Genomic DNA, 21318 nt, shown 5'->3' on the forward strand with positions numbered 1-21318 from the left:
GCACACAGCATGATGAATCCCATCCCACGTATCCAAATTTCTAGGTCCAAAGAAACCATTCAGACCAAAACTCTGAACTTTGGTACTGACTGCAGATCTCAGCCACTGAGTCCTTCGAGTAGTCAGTCCCACAGTGCTCAAATAGCAGAAAACATTTTGAATTTAACCTTCAAAATTACACTTATAGGGCAAAGTCTGAAGCTATCTGTGCTGCTACCAAAGTAGAACCTCTGATCTAGACCAGAGATTTATCATTAAGCAAAAATGTATCCGATAACACCCATACATTTAAAAAAATTGTTTTTATTTTTCTTTATTAAAAAGGACTTGCATATAAATGGTAAACATGTTTGGAATAATTGAATAGAAAAGTACAAGTTTGGTTTCATTTTCTTTTATGACAAACTGCCTTTCATAGTTGCAGAATATACTGCTAAACTTTGTACAGCATTTCTTACACTTAGTAGTTCTGTGCAAAACTGAGGAGCTTAAGCCTAAGGATAAATGCTTCACAGAGTGCATTTGCAGGTTGTTGAAAGCAGGGGTGAGTTTGTAGAAGATGCAGCAAGCTATTCAAAACCCACCTGTGCTCAGTGAGCAGTTCTGACTCCTGGCTCCCATGCTTTCTTGCAGCTGGGTGCATTTTCCCAGCATTGCTATTATGCCTCCTCTGACAATCATCAGAACTCTCCAGAAGAGAGAGGAACAGTTTTGAAAATAACCCAGATTAACTTCTGTGTCATTTCAGTGAGATAAATTGGCTGTAGTAAGAGGTCCAAAACTGAACGCAGCATTCAAGGTGTAGCCTCACCAGTGCTGAGTACACTGATAGAGGCCAGCATGCTGTTGGCCTTCTTGGCCACCTGGGCACACTGCTGGCTCACGTTCAGCCAGCTGTCAGCTTACATCCCAAGAGCCTTTTCTGCTGTGCAGCTCTCCAGCCACTCTGTCCCAAGCCTGTATCATTGCATGGAGTTGTGACCACAGTGCAGGACCCAGCACTTGGTCTCGTTGAAGCTCATACAATTGGCCTCAGCTCATTGATCCAGCCTATCCAGATCCCTCTGTGGGGCCTTCCTCAAGCAGATCACCTTCCTCCCAGCTTGGTGTCATCTGCAAACTCACTGAGGGTGTTCTCAGTCCCCTCATCTAGGTGATATTAAACAGGACTGGCCCCAATACTGGCTCCTGGGGAACACCATTCATGACCAGTCACCAGCTGGATTTACCTCCATTCACCTCCACAACTCCATGCACCACCAGGATTGAAGCCTTGCATTGCAACTTCATTACAGAGTTACAGCGATAGTTGTACTGTCGTGGTTTCTTGCTGTATTTTATTCTGCCATTCACTTTAATCCAGTTTAAAGAGTACATCCTTGGTGACATTGTTCCATTTTTTATTTTTTTCATATTCCTTCAGGTTTTTTTTCTTCCATTGAGTAACACCATCCTCAGCTGTTTCAAAGATAATTCTGTTTTTGCATGGGAATTTGATACTCTTCACTGTAAATATCAGTTGCCAACTGCAGTAGAAGGTTCTGCATTACATTATAAGGTCTTTGCAGTTACCAGGTAAGTTGCTATTTTAAACATTCTAAAGGCAGACTACAAAACCTAATTTTAAAACAGGTTTGCTTTTCTTTTATGAAATGTTTTATGGAAGTATTGAACTGTATGCAATGATAAACATTTGAAATCTGCTATGACTGATACTTGCAGCAAGGCTCCACAGCAGTTTTTATTACAATCCCGTAGCAGTTGAAACAAAATTGATTTAATGACCAGTAAAATAAGGTTTAAGCTATCCATTACAAAAGAAATGTTATTATTTAGAAGCTGTTTTGTACTTTCAAGAGAGTATGACAGGAATAATGTCAGATTCCAAGGTGATATGAGGGCACAGCAGGAAATGTATGATCTTTTTCTTTGTAGCTTAAGCTATAATATTCTGATGGAAACTTTGCTTCATCTGTGACCCAGAGATGGCCGGATTTTTGTAGCTGGTGGAAAATCAAATCATCTTCACTTATGGTGTTTAGAATCAAAGCAGCTGGTAAGAATAATCCAGATGCCTACAGAAGTACGAGCTGTCCGTCACCTGGAATTCCTCCCTGACAGTTTTGATGGGGGCTCCAATCAGGTCAGTTACTTACAAACTTGAGAATGGATGTTTGATTACTTGATTCAACACGAGTATTTTAGGGGCTTTTTGAGGACAGTGGGGAGGTGGAAAAGATGCTGTGCTAAATATTTGTTCAGTTGCTCCTCTAGCTTAATGGAATGGCATTTCTTAATTTGGTATTCCTCTTCGTTTGACATTGACAGCATTATTGATTAATTCTTTTGACTTATAGGTCCTTGGAGTGTTAAGTCAAGATAATATTATGAGATTTATCAGTATAGAAACATACAAACTTCTTTTTGTCATTGGGAGTCATGAAGAAGGAATTAGTACAGCAGCAATTAGCCCCAATGGACGGTATATTGCATCAGTAATGGAAAATGGTAGCCTTAATTTATACAGTGTCCAAGCTTTGACTCAGGAGGTGAATAAGGTACAGTGTTTTATATTTCTTATAATTGCAGTAAGGATGACACCTGTCCACATAACTTTTGTATCAGCAGTAGTTTGCTGACATGTCATTGGCTTTAGAAGTGTTGGAGTGCCATACTTAACCCTACCAAAACAGAAAAAGTGGTTTGCTGAGTTACCTTCATTTCTATTCCAGCCTGTCTGGTAATGCAGTATTTTTAAAGAGTATCACTCTGGTTTTGGTTTTGGGAGGAGGGGAAGATGCTACTTCTTTCTACAGCAATTAATGGGGACTGATTTTACTTTGTAATGACATTTTGGGAGAGATGGAAACAGCACAACAGCGTGCTGCTTGTGTTCCATTTCCTACCAAGAAATGTTTTTCAAGTAATGCTCTCTTAAACTGCGGGCATGGATGGTTCTTGCTGTGTTACTTGATCCCAGCATCCATCATTATGGCACAATCATACTCCCAGTCCTTCCTAAATAATAAACGTTCTAAATACCAGTTCTTATTTTATTAAAGTAATTTATTAATGGGAGTCAGGTTTCTAAATCCAGAATTCCACATATCTTTAATCACTGTGTCATTGAAGTAAACAGTAACCAACTTCGGATAATGAAGGAGTTGGAGCTGAGGAAGGATGTGTAAAGATGTCACATATGCATTCCATTTGCACCTTTGCTGCCAGGTTGACATGAACTGGGATATCCACTTTGTTCCTTCCTTTCCCAGTCTCTAAAATTGAATTAATACCTACCTAACACTGAAGATTAATTAAGGTTTGTAAAAGTCTTTTGTGTTCTTCCTAATAGGTGCTATGGAAATGCAGAGTAACATTGAAAAACATACTAAAATAAATAACCTGAACACGACATGATACACATTTATACTATCTCAATTATATTTCGGGGTTTGCTAAACAAGGAAATAACATGATGTCTGAGTAGATGTTTGGAAGCTGTGTATACATTCTCACAGTCTTTATTACAGTAGTTTAATTCACTGCCATGTATATTCAGGAGTGTACAGATCACATGTATTTGTTTCTGTTATAAACATGTCTCTGTTCTTTGTACTATGGCCTTCAAGCTCAAGGATATTGCATATAAAATAGACATCAAATTATAGCGTTATTTATTCTGTCTGATGTTAACTGATGTCATTTTCACTTAATATTAGCCTCCACCGCCACTGTTCAAAGTAGTAGAAGATTGGCCCAAGTCAGAGGCAAACAAGCTGACAACGAGAGTGACTTCAGGAAGGTCAGAGCAGCCTTGGAAATCCAAAGGAGGCAAAATTCAAACCAGATTGCTGAAAGTGCAAATGAATACACTGCTTGAAAATAAAGAGGTAGGAAGAAATTGCAAATACTTTGTTCTCCAGTCTGCATTTAAGGTTCCTTGGGAAAAAGAAGAAAAAAAGTTTGAAGAATAAGTTCAGGCACTGATTCGCTTGGATATTTGAGCAGAGTTAAAGGAGTTTTAACACCGCTTCTTTCCGTTCTGCCCATGACTCCTGTATTATGTGATGCAACCAGAGCTACCATTGCTCCAGTCAGGTCTGGGCACCTCTGAAGTTGTTCAACTTGTGCCACATTTGGATATTCGCTAAATCCAATCTGCTTCCCTGCTAGCAAACTGCACTTCTAAAATATCTGCCTAGAAGCTACTTTGTTTTTCTTAGTAATTTAGAAGATGTATTACTGTTATGTGTCTTTCCCTTACTGTGCTGCCTTCTCTTCACGTCTCTCTCTCAAGTCTCATGTGTATATATATGCATGTATGAGAATATATATATACACACACTTTCTTTTTCTCCTGTACTATTCATCACAACTTAATCTGTTACTTCTGTCAATATGCCTTATGTTTGACTGTATCAATCATTTAACTATACATAGTTTATAGTCAGTCAGAGTCTGATTTGAAATCAGTGGCAGCTGTTCTTAACTTAAGCAGATGAGTGATCTCTGTCATTAAAATACTTAGTATAATATAGCTGTACCCACTGTATATATTTTTAAGGTGTGCTAGGAATTTCAATATTTAGCTACTGCCATTGTGTAGAGTGCAAGAAAAGAGCTAATGAATGAGAAATCCTCACATTTACTGCTGATTTCCTGTTTTGTAGAATGAATTGCCAGGTGGATTAAACAAGAAACGCTTACAGGCCTTACTGAAAGGATATGGCGAGTATCCAGCAAAATACAGGTATGTTTGTATGCATGTTCATGCTTGCACAAAATCAGTTTGCTTGTGTCTAATGGCCTGTGAAAGAGAAGTTGCTTGACTAAGTCTGCATTTTAATTACAGGATGTTTGTTTGGCGTTCCTTATTACAACTTCCTGAAAACCACTTAGCGTTCAGTAGCCTGATAGATAAGGGCACCCACAGCGCGTTTGTGAATATTCAGAATGAGTATCCCATCAAAAGCAGGAAACTGCTGAGAGTCCTACAGAGGTAAAATGTGCATTTATGTTTATTTAAATATTGTAGATTCATATATTCATAGAATCACAGAATCATGGAACGACCTGGATTGAAAAGGACCATAATGATCATCCAGTTTCAACCCCCCTGCTGTGTGCAGGGTTGCCATCCACCAGACTGACCAGGCTGGCCAGATCCACATCCAGCCATATATTCATAAGTGATCTAAAATGTATCCCAAAGCTAGAAACAGCTAAAATGCAATAGTAGTGTCCTAATGCATTTTTATTTTTATAACTGGTATAAGCCTGCATCTATTTTGAAGTTTACAGTCTTTCTACGTGATATTTTTAAATTGCACATTATACTTTTGTTCAATTTTGTAACGATGTTTTCTACACCTTTGCTTGCCTTTGTGTATAGGACCTTATCAGCTCTAGCTCACTGGTCTGCTATCTTTGGCGAGACACCTTATATTCCTTTGCTAGCATTCCCATTTGTAAAATTATTCCAGAACAACCAGCTGATCTGCTTTGAAGTTGTTGCTACAGTAGTAGGTAAGCAATGATTTTCAGAAGTCAAATATGCAGCAGTGTGTTTAAGCTTTCCTATACAAAAAAGCTTTTCCTGATGAAATGAATGAGGTGGTTTCCTAAGAGCTCACCAGACTCACTTTTAAAAGTATTGCCAGGAATTAATATGTAGCAACTGTATGTTGAAGCCCAAAATTTGTTTTTAAATCAAAGCAAGATACTGGATTTCCTTCTGCAGTGTTTATAGCAAAAGCTAGCAGTTTTGTACTATTTGCACAGTCTCAGTAAGAACAAGTACATCTAGCATAATGGTATCATATTGAATAGCTAAAATCTGTATCTCAGGCATGAGAAAGGTACTTAAACCTACCTCCAGTCAAAAGGGAATGATCTCTCACAAAGTTTTACTGTGTTTAGCTGTCTTAAACACATGGTAACTCAAAATGAAACATTTGGCTGAAAGCTCACTACGGCTGTTTTCTGAAGAAGCACACTAAATTAAAGTGCACTACCCTTAAATTATTTGTTGCAGCTGTTGCTAAGTCTGCAGAAGATATGTGCTGCCAAGCATACATATCTACTTTGCAAACACATGCTGTTAGTGAATAAGTAGCCAAGCTCACAGAAATTTCCCTTACTGTGTTCACAGTTACTCGATCCAGGCTGCAGTTTTGTGAGACAGAAATACTGGTTGAAGTATTCCCACCTGCCTCCAACCACTTAGTCCCACAGCACAGCAACTTTTTTATATTGTACCTTTGAGCCAGGTTAGTTCCCCAGTCTGGTTCACAGTGCACTGACCAAACACTCATGTCAGTGCAGTTGGAGGAGTAGTGAGCTGTGGGAATGGTTTCAGAATAAATGGTTGGAAAGAAGAGAGACAGGAATATCTTGAGTAAGCTTTGCTGCTTAAAATTTCCTCTTATGTTTGTAGTCTTTACAATGAAACCTTACGGTTGCCAAGAGTCTATCACTCTGGATTACAGTTGTTTGTGTTTTGTTTTTCTTTTTAGTTAATTTTTGTCAGCACTGGTTTGAATATTTTCCCAATCCTCCGGTTAATATCCTTAGTATGATGGAAAATATTTTAGCACATCATGACAGAGAACTCCTTCAGCATTTAATAAAATACAGTGTGACTTCACAGGTAATGTCCTATATGAAGTGTCAGTACTGGGAATAATAGTGCACTGGTGATTTATTTTGACATAAATCTGTTATGAGAGTTTTCAGTAAATAATATTGAATGATATAGAAGTGTGAAGAACATATCATTGTTTTCCTGAAGCTTTTCTTTTTACATGGTCTCATATAGGTGCTACTGTAGTTCTTAAATTTCCTTTCCTTTCAGGTGCACACTGCTTGAAAATCTACTGGTCAAATTATAAATGCATGTTTACTTTTCTTTTTTTAAATTGGACATAGGTGTGGTGAATTTTGTAAATTAGTTTAAACCATAATTATACATACTTAACATTAAAGATGATTTTAGCTTCACGAAGCTGAAGTATTTAAACATCCAGAAATAAGAAAATTATGTTTGTCTCATATTACTTTTGAATGCTTACAGTGGGTAATAAAGCTTATATTTTAGTGTGATTTCAGTTTCTTTCATAACTAAATGGATTTTTGGTATAAGGCAAGAATATTTCATATTTTTTTCTGTAAAATGAATAGTAGAATTCTGTTAATGGATTATTTTGTCACATTTCCCAAATGATGCAGGTTTATGCCTGGCCTCTTCTAGAAACCCTGTTCTCTGAGGTTCTGACAAGAGAAGAATGGCTCAAAGTCTTCGATAATATCTTCTCTAACCATCCCTCATACTTCCTAATGATTGTTGTTGCCTATATTATTTGTTCCAGAGCTCCTTTGCTTCTCTGTAATCAAAGTCAGGATTTTGAGGTAAACATCTGATTTTTTTTTGAAGTTGGTCATCTGAAAGCGTGGATACAGAAAAGTGTAATACACCATATCTGCTGTTGTCGAGTTTTGAAGGTGTTTCAGTGCCATATCAATATATTATTACGTTACTGGACAGTCATCTAACATCTGACAAATGTACAAGAAATGAACAAAAAGTTGAGCAATTTCCTGCAGTTCTGTGCAGTAAGATCTCTAATAGCTTTCATAAGCTTTCTAATGCCACTAAAAATTACCTAGTAAATGTCTGTGGTTCATCAGCCACAAATAATTCTGCCTTTTATCTGAGGTTCTAATATTGACTTGTGCATGTGAAAAAAAAGGCAATGATGTTTCATTATTTTGCTTTCAGACTGCAAAACTAGGCAGTATTATTTGACATTCTCTGAAGCTAAATTAAAATATTCTCATGTTTAGCCTTAGAAGGAAGGAGGAGGATTTTTCATATGAAAACATCTCTGCAGACAAATGGTTTCACCTTGAAAATGCGCTTCTGAGCATTTTGACAGGCATCAGATCTTTCAAAAGCTAATTGAAAATTTTTCCTGGTGAAAACCTTTGACAGGTTCTTTCAGGAAGAACAGTCCTGCTAGAAGAGGAACTTCCATGTTTCATGTGTAAACATTAAATGTTGAGTGAGGTTTACCCAGCAGAATGAACGTCTGTGTGGGCAGTATGACACTCTCACGGCACACCCAGGTTCCCAGGTGTCTTACACAACTGTTGTTGGAACAGAAGAACCCAAGGACACTTTTAGAACGTGGATGAAGTTTGGCTCAAGTCACTAGAGCCCATGACATTTTACTAACTGATAGGGCTAACTAAAGAATCCCTTGTTTTATTTATTTATTTATTTATTTATTTAACTTCTGGAATATAGAATTTGCTGATTTACTTAATTATTCCTACATAGGCGTATTAAAAACTTGCTTAATCTTTTGTAGAATGTAAATGGCAGCCTGTCTCTTACAGTATTTCTTTCATCATCGTAACAACCTGGACATTAACGCTGTGATTAAACAAGCTTATCATCTTATGGAGACTACACCACCAGATATCCATCCACAACGTGTGCTTGATGACTTCATGCCACTTACGAAAGGACAGTACCCTGTATTTAATAAATATCCCAAGTTCGTAGTGGATTATCAAACTCGGGAACGGGAGAGGATCAGACAGGATGAAATTGAATACTTAAGAGAGAGGTATTGATGGGAAAGCTGAAGGCAGGGTCAGACTGGGAGGGACAAGTGGACACAGTTCAGTGTTTCTGTTAAAATGTGCGAGAACAGAGGCAATAATTTAAAAAAATATGGGGAAGATGACTTTAAAGAACCTGTAAATGGTAATTAGGTTTGACGTGGTCTTTAAGTTAAATAGGCAGTCTTATCTTAAACCAAATATGTGTATAAATTCACAGAAAATACTGGGCTGAAAGTCTTCAAAGTTGAAAGTTTAGAAGTCAGAACCTAAATCTCCCTTAACCTTGTCACATCCAACTTTGTGTAGGGTCAGGTGTTCCTTGCTCACCATTAAAATGAGAGCCATGATTACAAGACACCTTTAGAAACCGGTTTTTTGTTAAGAATATGAGGAAGAAAATGCTCGCACTTATTTAAAAAGCCCTGCTGTTTGTGAAAGTCAGCTCTGTAACTCCCGTGTATTTTATCAGTACATAAAGATGGGTGCCATTCTCTCACGGCGTCACACTTCAGTACGAATTTGCTAGTACAGATATAAATTTCAAAGTAATCAAGTGATTTCTTGATATACGAACGCATGATCTCATTCCATTTAGGCAATTAATGCATGAATTAGAAGCTAAAGCACAGGAACGGAAAGCAGAAGATGAAGCCTTCTACCGAAAGCAGGAGTTACTCCGAGAAGCTGAAGAACAAAGGCGAAAAATGGTACTGGAAGAAGAAGAAAAGCTGGCAGAACGGAGGCGGAGGTATTACAGTATAACAAACATTAGGGACCTGACTGCAGTATCCTGCTGTTACATTTTTAACCATAAGTAAAGGATAAATGGCCACTAATTTCTATAAATTGTAGTGTGGGAGAGCAGCGTGATCTGGTAGGTCAGATTTTGGTGTGAGAATGAAGTGATCTGAGTTGTGTTGCTGCCTTGCCCAGGGGAATAGAACATATCAGAGGCCAAGACACTTTGTGTTTTTGTCTCAGCTCTGAGCCTTTTGTCTAGTCCCTTCAGATTGTGAATGCTTTTGGACAGCTAATTGTCATACTTGCACTGTGGACAGACTTACTCTACAAATACAAGAGTAAATTAGAGTATTGAGAGTATTGATGATATACTGTACAGATTCTTATGTTTCCTAGGGCTAACTAAGAAGAAGTGGAGTTAGAAAAAAGGCTGCTTTATGTATGTATGTATGTATAAGTTGCTGAGCAAAGAGTTTTAAGAGTACCAAAGTTAATCTGGTGGCTCAGACATTTTGCAGTTGTGAAGGCTTAAGAGAATTTTAACACAGTTTATTAGGTCAACTAGAAGTAATACTTCCCTTAAACCTCTGCAACCTACAAATTAGGTTCTTATTCTAAGAAATGAGCAGTGGGATTTTCTTTGCAAACTAATTCTTGAGTTTGTGGTTTTGTTCCTTGAAAGGGTTTGATGTTTTGCAAATAAATTCAGGATTAATTTTGTGCTGAAAGAGGTACCAGAGAGCACTGACGATTATTCTAAGGAACAGTTTCCAGGGCTGGATCATTACAATACTAAACTAGTACTTATTAAAGTACAGCAGGAACAGAACCCAGGGCTTCAAAGCTTAATTGGGAGAGATTGCCATTAGAGGATGTCTGTGTGTCTCTGAATTTAATTTTGGCTTGTAAATGAAAACTGGGTAGTTTACAAGAATGAAAGCGACTGCCCTACGCTTTATGCATTGGAGATTAGATCACAGGAACTGGTGAGTACTGTGGTGTGAGCTTGTGCCCCTTTTTATTGACCTTTCATATGTACAAATTCCCTTGCTTTTCTTTTTTTTTTTTTTTGGCTTTGAAGACTAGCTGCTGTGAGAAGAGAGCTGAAAGTAAAGGAACTACAATTTCTAGATGCTTCAAGAAGGCGTTTTCTGAAATACCAGCAAGATCAGCGTCAGATGGAGCTGAAACGTCTTGATGAAGACATTGCAAGAAAGGCTGAGTATTGCTCAAGCAGTTCTTTTCTTGAAAGTTTATTGGAAACAATAACCAAGAAAAAATGCATAGCTAAAATGTACTGTGATTTGTGAGCCCAGGGGTGTGTTTAGCATGAGGTAGATGACTTAAAGTGTAAATGCATGATTTAACAGTTTTATTTGGCACTTCCTATGTTCCTGTGTCTTGTTTTAACTGGCAGAATTCCTGGGAAAAGCCAAATATATCTCTATATTAACAGTGTTGAAAAATGTAATTAACTCCTTAAAGGACTCGTCAATTATCAGTTGTCTGTGGGCTGTATATCCAGACTGCAAATTAACTCTGGAACAGCCTTTGGCCAGGTTCTGCCTCTGCTCCTGCAGGCTTAGTAGCTCAAGCACCATACCAAGAGAGAGCAGAGCATGAGCTTTTGAACCTCATGGGCACAAATCTAATCTCTGTTGAGCTATTCTGTGCATCTCAGCAGCACACTTTGAAGAGTCAAAGCATTGTCAAATTCTTCTTTTTTGCAGCTCAGCCCAGGTGGCCACTTGCATCTTTCTGCTGTTGGGTCACAGCAGTTTGGGTTCAGGAACTTTTTAATTTGTAGCTGTGTCTTGCAGATTATTAGCATTAGCCTGACATTTCCCTAACATGTGACTGGATTCAAAATTATTGCTGTGCCTCTTGCTTTCACCTTGTCCTATACTTTCAATGTTCAGTATTTTCCACTGTTCATCATATGACAGAAAGTTGACTAGAACTTAGAAGTGGAATGTCGCTTCTGGTTTTGGACTTTCTTGCTTTTTTTTTTCTCCCTCGCTCCATTTTCATGTGTTTCTCTTCTCCTCAAGGCATCCATGAGAGAGCAAGAAACAGCTGCTACTCTTCAAGATATAGAAGTACGACAGATGGAACTTGAATCACAAAGACAGCTTTTTGAACAGGTAATTGCTAGGGAACTATACAGATGTTTATATTTAATAGTTCTTCATATGCAGTTCTCAGATTTAATTGCATTCGTTCTGTCAGACTATGTGAGGGAAAAGAAAGGCTTTTTTAAGTTTCCTCTCTGATACCTTTTCTAGAATAAACCCTCAGTTAATAACAGATTGATGTAGTTGATGCCAGAAGCATCAGTAAGCAAAAAGAATGGATGGTTTATGAGGAAGGTGCGCCTCCTTTCTCAAATGCCTTACATATAATCCAGAGAGATCATGGTAAGTGTTAAAGGTTTTTATATCAATAAATATTGTTTAAATGTAAAATTAAATATGACTGAAAAGCCAGACTGACAATCAAAGGTATTACTAATGTCCATTTTGATCAGAACCAGAGCAGCGTGTCCCCCTCTTGCACACATGTGCATCTGGCTGGAAAGCAAGCAGAAGTGGCCATCAAAACTGCTAAACCTTATTCTGAAGCATGTGTCTCCTTATGTTTTACTTCTTAAAGCTTTTGGCTGTATACTTTTTGTCATTCATGCTAAGCATAACTGTATATGTGTTATATATATATATATAACTATTATATATAACAATATATATAATAAATAAATAAATTTATTTATTAAATACAGCTGTCCTATGGCTACATAAAACAAACCAATCTAAGATCACTTGTGTTCCAGTAAAGTCACCTGTTTAAAGGAGCTATTTCTTCAGTGACCATCCTCTTTAGGCTAGAAAGACTGCAATTATTTAACTAACCAAGGCTATGTGTCTGCCCACAAGAGCCTGTTTAGGCAGGCTTTCCCTGCCCATGCCTGGACCGACCGTTTTACTACTGTCAGTGAGAGGCCATTTGCAGGGTTGGAAGGCCTGCTGAGAGGCAGTGTATGTTAACTGTGCTTCTGCACCCTGCTGATACAGCCCAGCAGATTCCAGCAGGACTGGGAGAGAATTGCCTTCTTCAGAAAATAGCATAGATATGCCCTGATGAATATCAGGAAAAACTGTTGAGAATTAAAATTTCTGTTTCCAGTGTGGATTTGTACTGCTTTGCATTCAGCCTGCAGTAGTGTTTATTGTAAATCTCAGTACTTGATTTATATTTGTGAAACATTCTGAGGTCTTGGCTAATGTATGCCATAAAAGTGGAGAATGTTTTCATGATGAATCTAATTAATTTCAGTTGGAATTCTGTTTCTATGTCCCATTATAATCCAAGGGATGGAATTACATCAGAATAAAGCTGGGAGATGACTCTGATGACTCAGGCTTAGCACAATTCCAAATGGGTAAAGCAGCAGAGAATATCACTTTCTTGGACAGTTACAGTAGTTTATGCTATGCAGTGGAACGAGATGTATGGATATATTCAAATAATAGTTTAATTAAGTTTTAATAATTGTTAAAGAGAGAATCAAAATTATGGTTAGTAGCTTAGCAACAGTAATTTATGCTTGTATGTTTGGCAGCGTCTTATCAAAGATCAAGAGACAATTACCCAGGAAATGAGAGAAGAGAAAGATGATAGACAAAGAAAGGCAGATCTTGAAGACCACATTGTTCAGAGATGGGTAGAAACTGATCGAGAAGAAAGACAGAAAGCTCAGATGGTAAGATGGTTGGATTTTCACATGGGTTTTCACATGGGGGAGTCAGTTATGTTAACTGGTATACTACTTAATAGTATTTGTTGCAGTGAGCTAATACAAGTTAACATGAAAATATTTCTAAAGAGATCGAGTTTCTAGATACCCATCTTAATAGATCAGGGTGGCTTGTTTAAAGTTTTGAGGGTTTCAAAAATCTGCCTGAAGCATCCAAGCTGATACGCAACGCTGAAGTTCCCTGGGACCACCATATATTAATTTTTCTTTACTTTCCAGAACTTAAAAGGCATTTAAAACTCAGAAGTGCTCTTCAGAATAAGTTGTTCTCCTATTAAGAAACATGTTTTATTTGTAATCATAATAAAACAAAATGAAGCGGCAAAGGAACTTTCAGTTGATAGTACTTGGCATGAAATTCAAGAAGCTGTCTTTCTGATCACAGTAATGAATGTGTATAGCTTGACATTAGGAATTGTTCGGATTTTCAAGCTCAGAATTGTAACTGCACAGTTGGAAAAATAGTTGCAGCTAACCCACTACCCATATGCTTGGCATCTGCATTTATATTTTGTCTAGAAATAAACATATGGGCCTGAATTTTTGTAAACAGCCTTCAATTCTTAGAAGCATATGGATGTGGGTGGAAGTATTGGCATTCAGGTATCAATCTCGTGTTAAGTGCACCTGGAAGTCATATGAAATCCATGCTAAGAAAGCAAAATCCTCTAAATCGTGGAGGGGGTGTATGTCTCATTTACAAGGCCCTCAGTGAAGGAAAGAATAACAAGCATGGAAGAGGAGCAGAAGACAGCCCTGACAGAAGAGACAGCTAATGAATGGAGGGGTGGCACTGCAGGTGCAGACTCCTGCTAAGGATATCTAACAGCGCTACCACAGGATACTTTAGTTTGACAGAAAAAGACCTTCCCTTATCTGTATGTAAGGCTATATACTTGAAATAAAATAAATGGAGTCCTGTTAAGAAAAATATTTTGTTAGGTGGCTGAAGAAAATTTAGCCAAAGCAGAGCAGAATTGCATTGACAACGAATGGAGGCTGCAAGCATTGCATAAACTAAGGCGTGATGATCAGGACCGTGAGAAGCGTTATGAAGAGATAGCCAAGCTCCTGCATGACAACAGGGTGAAAGAAGCTGAGCTGCTGAAAGCCATGAGGGAGGCAGAAGAAAAGAAGGTATCTGCATTCTTTCTTTTCCTAAGTGGGACTGGCAATAGTATAACTGTTTTCTGCCTATAACACAGAATAGCATAAAACAGGTAGAACAAGAAGAAATAGTTTAAGTAATTCCTTTCCTGTTTCAGCCTGAAATTCCTGGAAGGTCTAGAGCAAACTAGTGAGGATATTTTAGATTTAAGAGGCATATTCCTAACTGTGTAAGTTTCTCTCATTTTTTCTCTAAATCAAGACTTTTACCAAACTCCAGGTGTTTAAAGGAGAAATGTTTCAAAAAATAAGCATTCACTCAGTGTAATAGTACACCTTTTGATTTAAAGAGGAAGTGTAGTCTGTAATAATCCAGATGGTTTTACGTGTTATTTTATTTCTTGTAATAAATCTGTTGAGGATGTACTCAGTATCTCTGTTGCACAGTGGGAAGAAGTTACATGGAGAAAAGCACAACTGGAGGAAGAGCAGAAGGCAGCTGCTGCTGCAAATGAACACAGGAAGCAGTTTTTAGAAGATGAAATGAATGATGCATTAGAATTGGCTGAAAAGCTGCAAAGGGAGGATGGCTATTTTGGTGAGTATGTAGAATATGCAGTTTTCTCGAGTATCAGCAGACTGGATAGTGGCGTGAAGGTCTGGATTGATCAGCAGAAAACAAACAAAGTATCTAACATTAAAGATAAACATAGGTTAAACTCCTTTTACATTAGTGTTTTTTGGCAGTATTCTTTCATGTAACTAATGTATAAAGCCATACTTGGATAGGAACCTCAATTGATATCCATCAGATGCAGCATTATAAATGATCCATAGGATTACTTTAATCTTGTTGTACGGATGGGATTCTAAACTTTGTTACAGAGTCACAGAATTATAAGGGTTGGAAGGGACCTTTAGAGATCATCTAGTCCAATCCCCCTGCTAAAGCAGACTCCCTGCTTTACATGGGAGAGCATCCACGTGAGTTTTGAATATCTCCAGAGCCAGTGTTGAGGCACTGGAACAGGTTACCCACTGTTGTGATTGATGTCCCATCCCTGGAGACTTTCAAGGTGAGGCTGGATAAGGGCCTTGGCTATTTGATCTAGCTGTGCATGTCCCTGTTCATTGCAGGAGAGCTGGACAAGATGGCTCTCAGAGGTTCCTTCCAACCCTAAGGTTTCTATGGTTCATTCTGGGCAGCTTGTTCTAGTGCTCTGTAACCCTCAAAGTAAAGAAGTTTTTCCATATATTCATACAGAATTTCCAGTGTGGGCACTGTTGAAAAGAGTCTGGCCCCATCCACTTGCCTTACACCTTTTAGATATTTGTAAGCATTGGTAAGATCCCTCCTATCAGTCTTCCCCTCGCTGAATAGCCCCAGGTCTCTCAGCCTTCCTCATAAGGGAGATGCTCCAGGCCCCTCATCATCTTTGTGGCCCTCCACTGGACACTCTCTAGAAGATCCCTGTCTTTCTTCAACTTAGGAGTCCAGAGCTGGTATACAGTACTCCAAATGTGGCCTCACCAGGGCAGCGTAGAGAGGGAAGAGAACCTCCCTTGATCTGCTGGCCACACTCCTTATTGCAATGCAGGATACCATTGGCCTTCTTGGCTTCAAGGGCACAGTGCTGGCCTTGTGCATCCCCAAAACTGAGGATATTCTTTTCTCTCAGTACATTATTTTGTATTTTATGTAGAGCGCATTGAAACAGAAAATTTAGGATAGTTTGCACTGTTTTTTAATCAATTTGGAAACCTCAACCTGTAATACTCTATTCTACTAGAAGACACCTACACCTTGGGCTTGCCATGATTTTTAGAATAAGGGTGGTGTGAGGCACTGGAATGGGTTGCCCAGAGGGATGGAGGATGCCCCATCCCTGGAGACATTCAAAGTTAGGCAGGACAGGGCTCTGAGCATCCTGATCGAGCTGTAGGTGTCCCTGCTCACTGCAGGGGAGTTGGACTGGATGCCTTTTAATGGCCCTTTCCAACTCTAACAATTCTATGATTCTGTTATCCTTCTGAAATACTGCATTTGTGTAGTTCTGCAGATACATATCCCATTGTCCTCAAGATCCCATCTCCTCAAGACAAGCAGAAGATTAGTGACTGGTATTAAGATTAGTTGATTGGTGTTGCTTTCAGCAAGCTTTTTCAGATTTTGCCCTAATTTGTCTGATGGTTTTAATACAGAGTAATTAGCAACTGCAAGTTGTTAAAATGAGTGTCTCCTAAAACAGCAAGTACGAGTAGCCATATTCCACATGAATTCAGTGGCCCATTTGTCAGAAGATTAATTATATGGCAAGAAACACCACATATGGAACTGTAATTTGTTAAAATGAAAAGCAGTGATGCATGGCTTTGCCCCATAGACCTAAAATTGTCTTTAAATTTTGAACAAATTTTACTTGCCATTAGCTGGAGTGAGTAATTGTTCCAGTTTTGCTCCCTAGAGAAAAACTGTTTTGCCTCAAGTGAGAAAAAATCAGTAGAAATCTAAACATGCACAACAATGCTTTCTCTGCATTTCCAACAGAGAGACTGCGTGATTTAAAGGCCAGACATGCAGAGAGAGGGGTAGAATTCCAACAGTTGCCAAAGTCTGGAAACATCTGCCTGAATGATTTATCTGCATCACAGTCGTCATTGCACAGTAAGATTCTAAGTTAGAGCCCTCCTTTTTTCTCACGTTTAACTTGAGGTGCATTACTGGAATACCTTGCTGGGTGATTGAGTCATTATTCATTGTGTTTAGTGGATAGTAAACCTGTTTATTGTTGTCTTCTGTTTCACACCTGAAAAACATAAAAAATGAATCACTACCAGGAATAGCTCAGATAGGAAATGCCTGAAGTGTGTTGCATTAGGAGACCAGTCATTTTAAGCCTCAACCTAGTTTAGTCCCATTCTGACATGATCATTTTACCTGTATTTGCTCAGGCTTCATAATTATGTATGATTTGGGGATGTTGAGCATACGTAGAACCATCCTTCATGAAAATCCTGTGGAGAGTTGCAGTTAAGAAGTAGTCTTCAATAATCTACTCCAGGCTCTCCTAGCCAATGAAGGCACATTTTAAAATCCCTTGCATGTTATCTATATCACTCTGCATGCACTGGGAAACATGTCTTTGGAGCTGTCAGGGAACCCCAGCAACATCCAACCTTTTTGTAACAAAATATAACACTGCCATGGTACCACTTTCAAGGAGCTTAGGGGTTGTAATAACATAGAGCATATCTGTCCAGAGGATTTTTCCCAATAAGCATTTGTGGTATTTGTGGAAAAACAGCTGCAATATTAAGCCTGAGTTTCTTCTATTTAAGCATCTTCAGACAGAAGACAAGAGCTGGCACGCCAGGAGCGGGAGCTGATGGCAGACATCAGGCAGCTCAGGCAGAAGCTCACAGCGCGGGCCCAAACCAGGCGTCCTCCAGCTCGTGTCTCACCCACACGGTGGACAACCTGAGATGGTTTGCTCTGGACCTCAGCTGTACTTTCAGATTATCAGTCAAACCCCGACTGTGTGTGATGTGATTAAGGACCGATCAGAGATTGTTTATTATAAAGGCTTTTGGAAATATTTTTATATAAAAATAAAATTCTAGCTAGAAAAATGTGCAGCGTTTGTAACCTCATTGTTTTCTCCATAACTGTAATATTATTTTTACTTCTAAAATAAATTGACTTTTTACCACTAAGTTATAGCATATACGTAGAGTATATGTATGCTTTATTTGTTCCTGTCAAAGCCCCGACTTGAAGAACAGGAACTTGCTGGAACAGGCTGCCTGGAGAGGTTGTGGATGCCCCATCCCTAGAGGTGTTCAAGGCCAGGTTGGATGGGGCCCTGGGCAGCCTGGTCTAGTATTAAATGTGGAGGTTGGTGGCCCTGCATGTGGCAGGGGTGTTGGAGATTCATGATCCTTGAGGTCCCTTCCAGCTCTGGCCATTCTGTGTGATTCTGTGTGAAGAAGCAAACCACCATCAGAGTCAGGTGCTAAAAGCAGGGTACAGGGAGGCTGAGCTGCAGAAGATGTGCTGTTTTATATATATATAAATATATATTAGCTGCCAGGAGTTGGACTCTCAGTGATCCTTACGAGTCCCTTCCAACTCAGGATATTCTGTCATTCTTTAGTGAATAATACCTGCACTGGTAGAGCTGAATGAAAAGGATGATCATTGATGCTGCAGAGCAGGGCAGCACGCGAGGCAGAGAGCAGCAGCCCCTTCCCCATCACATCACACAAAGACCTAAGTGCACAGAGGCAGCTGTTCATCACGTTGGCCTCCACACTTAGAAATATTGGGATTTGCACGTGATTATTTCCACATTTAAAAAAATAATAATTTTTTTGGCTAGCAGCTTGGTCCATATGTGTACACACTTACAGTTTGTAAAGATGTTAGCACTGTGCATAAGACGGAAGGTTTGCAGGGGGAAGCCGAGCCCAGCCATATCTGGGCGCAGCTGGCTGTGCCTGCTGTTCCTCTGGTCAGACTGCACAACCCTGCCTGCCGGGGCTGCTGCGGGAAACTTCTCTGAGTTCCCAGTGCTAACCTCTACTTTCTCTGCTCCCAAATGCTGAGATAAGCTTAGATTCTGAAAAAGTAACACCAGCCAAAGTGCGACCCTGGCACACCTGGCCGCGGGCAACACGCGGTCGGAACAGGGACACCGAACCAGAAACGAAAAAAAACGTTTCCCGCCTTTGCCCCGTGTGAGGTTCGAACTCACGACCTTCAGATTATGAGACTGACGCGCTACCTACTGCGCTAACGAGGCGGCTGAACGCTCCTTTCCCCTGCAGACTGTCGAGCTTGGTCTGGCCCTGCGATGCTGTGGAGAATCTGTGTTCTTGTGTCCTTTCCCCGGTCGCCAAGGGCACGGTGACCACTTCTGCCTTCAGTACGGGAAAAAGAGGGCGGGAGAAACAGCTCGGCCCTCCCCGCGGCTGCTGGGTCGGGCTCTGTGCCGCAGTGCCGTATGGTGGGGCCTCACAGTGGCCGTGCGGGAACCTGTGGTGACCATACAGGACCCCACCGTGACTGTGTGGGGGGCTGTGGAGACAGCATGGAGCTTCGTGGTGACCCTGTGGGGCCCCAAGGTCACAGTGTGGGACCCTGTGGTGGCCGTGCATGTCATCAGTGTGATAGTGTGGGGCCTCATGGTGGCCATGAGGGGACCTTATGGGACCCCAGCCTGACACTGGGGTCTTCCTCAGGGTAACTGTGGGGACACTAGGTTGGCTGTGTGGTCCACAAAGTGACCAGGAGGGACCCCATGTGGTGACAGTGTGGGCCTTGAGGTGGCCATGAAAGGACCTCAGGACATCGGGACCACGGGGGACCCTTTGGTGACCGTATTGGACCCCATGTTGACTGGGAGGAGTCAGAGGTGGCAGTGCTGGCACAGCCTGGACTGGACGGCAGGCAGGGCCACTGATGTCCCTGCAGGGCCCAGGGAAGATCTGATTGGTGTTGACAGGGCGCGATCTCTCACGTCACATTAATTAGGCGGCATCCTTTTCAACATAATTGCGCAGAGCAGGTCACTAGATAATTAATGACTATTTGCTGCGTCTGACAGCTGTGGGCGGATGTCGGGGTGGGGGGAGGGCAGGGGAGAATTCCTAAAGTCACATCGCAAGCTGTGCCACCTGGACACCACCTCTGCGACCCGAGGTGAGTGTTCCCTCCCCCAGAGATCTACGTGTGAAATCGGAGCCACTTCACGCTCCTCTCTGTTTTTATATGGATGCTTGTGTCGTGCTGGCATATAATTATTATTTTCTTTTATTTTTTTTTTTTTCCATAAGGCATCTGAAAATAGACTGTGGGGACACAGACACAGAATCTGTGAAGCTACCCTGGAAAAACAGGCCTCTGACAAGCCCTGAGGACACCTGTGCTCCAGAGCGTGCTGGTAAGAGGGACAGCACTCCTTCCAGCTCAGAGGTGCCCTGAGCAGCCTTTCCCCTGTATGAGGCCAGGCAGCGTCTGCTCCACCCTGCTCTGCCTATGGCCCCCTCCAGAGCCACAACACCTTGAAGCAGCGTGGAGCAGAGCGATGGCGAACCCAACCTGTGTGATAAAAGTGTGTCACACGTGCCTCTGCGTAAAAGCATGCACGCAAGTATTTATGGAACACCTGGGGCACAGTGCCTGCACACCCTGCCTCGCCTCGCCCCGCGCAGTCATACCAGTCCGCCTGGCTCCCAGAGGTGCTGCCTCTCACCCCATTGCGAACCCCTGTCCTGCTAATGACAGCAGCCGGGCTGCCACAGTGACAACGTGACTCCAGAGCTGCAGCCTTAAAAAAAAAAAAATAGGAAACCAAACAAACAGTGCTAAATGTGCACAATCAAATGATGAGTGTTTGTATTTCTGATGCTTTGAGGCCAGCTCACAACCCTCCCTCCACATAATGCTCAGGATGTTTGGGAAGGGGTGTTTTTCTTTTAATAGGACAGCATAGTCACAAAGCTTTAAAGAAATAAATGAGTGAATCGTCCATGGTAATAGCAACATACTGTGAACGGGGCACAGTGACGAATTTCAGGTTTATTTTTAAGCCTGCCTGACAGCATGTAGGTACAGACAGGAGTCCGTAACCCCTTCTGCTGTTCTGAAGCTATGGACGCAGCTGATGTCTTTGTCCCAGTTAAAGTTTTTGCTCCATAGCAAATGCTATGGGAGGACAGAGAAGCCTCAAGCTGTTTTGAAGATTGTGCAACGATACTTGGGAGCCTACCTGCTTTTGCTTGAATACTTTCCTTGCTCGCATTTCACAGGATGCTCCGAGTAGGGAAATACAGCCAAATCAAACAGCCCTGGTAATTGGACGCGAGTCCTTCGGATTCCCTTGGGGTGAGGTGGGTGCCTCGCAGATAAGCAATCTAATCAGCTTTGTGCTTGTGTCCTATCTGGAAACAGAGTGTTGCTAGAGTACACTACCACCTGAGTAGTGAGCTTGGGTTGTTTTTTGAAGATAATTGTACCGACAGAATCAGGG

The 21318-nt window shown here is 40.7% G+C and overlaps 1 protein-coding gene and 1 non-coding gene across 7 annotated transcripts in view; one reads left to right on the forward strand and one right to left on the reverse strand.

Annotated features, from left to right (window-relative positions):
• The window catches only part of TBC1D31 (TBC1 domain family member 31), a 25729-nt gene extending 7728 nt beyond the window's left edge, over positions 1 to 18001 (forward strand). For 4 of the 6 annotated variants that reach the window (XM_085221628.1, XM_085221624.1, XM_031552913.2 and 1 more), the window contains exons 5-22: positions 1424 to 1575; positions 1984 to 2143; positions 2358 to 2558; positions 3720 to 3890; positions 4671 to 4750; positions 4853 to 4999; positions 5393 to 5526; positions 6516 to 6649; positions 7228 to 7407; positions 8398 to 8630; positions 9224 to 9376; positions 10451 to 10586; positions 11421 to 11513; positions 12986 to 13126; positions 14123 to 14317; positions 14735 to 14885; positions 16836 to 16952; positions 17627 to 18001. In XM_085221628.1, coding sequence (XP_085077754.1) covers positions 1424 to 1575; positions 1984 to 2143; positions 2358 to 2558; positions 3720 to 3890; positions 4671 to 4750; positions 4853 to 4999; positions 5393 to 5526; positions 6516 to 6649; positions 7228 to 7407; positions 8398 to 8630; positions 9224 to 9376; positions 10451 to 10586; positions 11421 to 11513; positions 12986 to 13126; positions 14123 to 14317; positions 14735 to 14885; positions 16836 to 16952; positions 17627 to 17769 — 2721 coding nt within the window. In that variant the 3' untranslated portion in view covers positions 17770 to 18001. The remainder of the gene's footprint in view (positions 1 to 1423; positions 1576 to 1983; positions 2144 to 2357; positions 2559 to 3719; positions 3891 to 4670; positions 4751 to 4852; positions 5000 to 5392; positions 5527 to 6515; positions 6650 to 7227; positions 7408 to 8397; positions 8631 to 9223; positions 9377 to 10450; positions 10587 to 11420; positions 11514 to 12985; positions 13127 to 14122; positions 14318 to 14734; positions 14886 to 16835; positions 16953 to 17626) is intronic. The other 2 variants (XM_085221627.1, XM_085221625.1) reach the window with 2 other exon arrangements.
• Positions 18002 to 19016: 1015 nt separating this feature from the next.
• On the reverse strand, positions 19017 to 19089 carry TRNAM-CAU (transfer RNA methionine (anticodon CAU)). Its single transcript has one exon. It is a non-coding gene; the product is annotated as a tRNA-Met (tRNA).
• Positions 19090 to 21318: the final 2229 nt, after the last annotated feature.

The sequence above is a fragment of the Meleagris gallopavo genome, chromosome 3, assembly GCF_905368555.1.
Source record: "Meleagris gallopavo chromosome 3, MGAL_WU_HG_1.1, whole genome shotgun sequence".
NCBI lineage: Eukaryota > Metazoa > Chordata > Aves > Galliformes > Phasianidae > Meleagris > Meleagris gallopavo.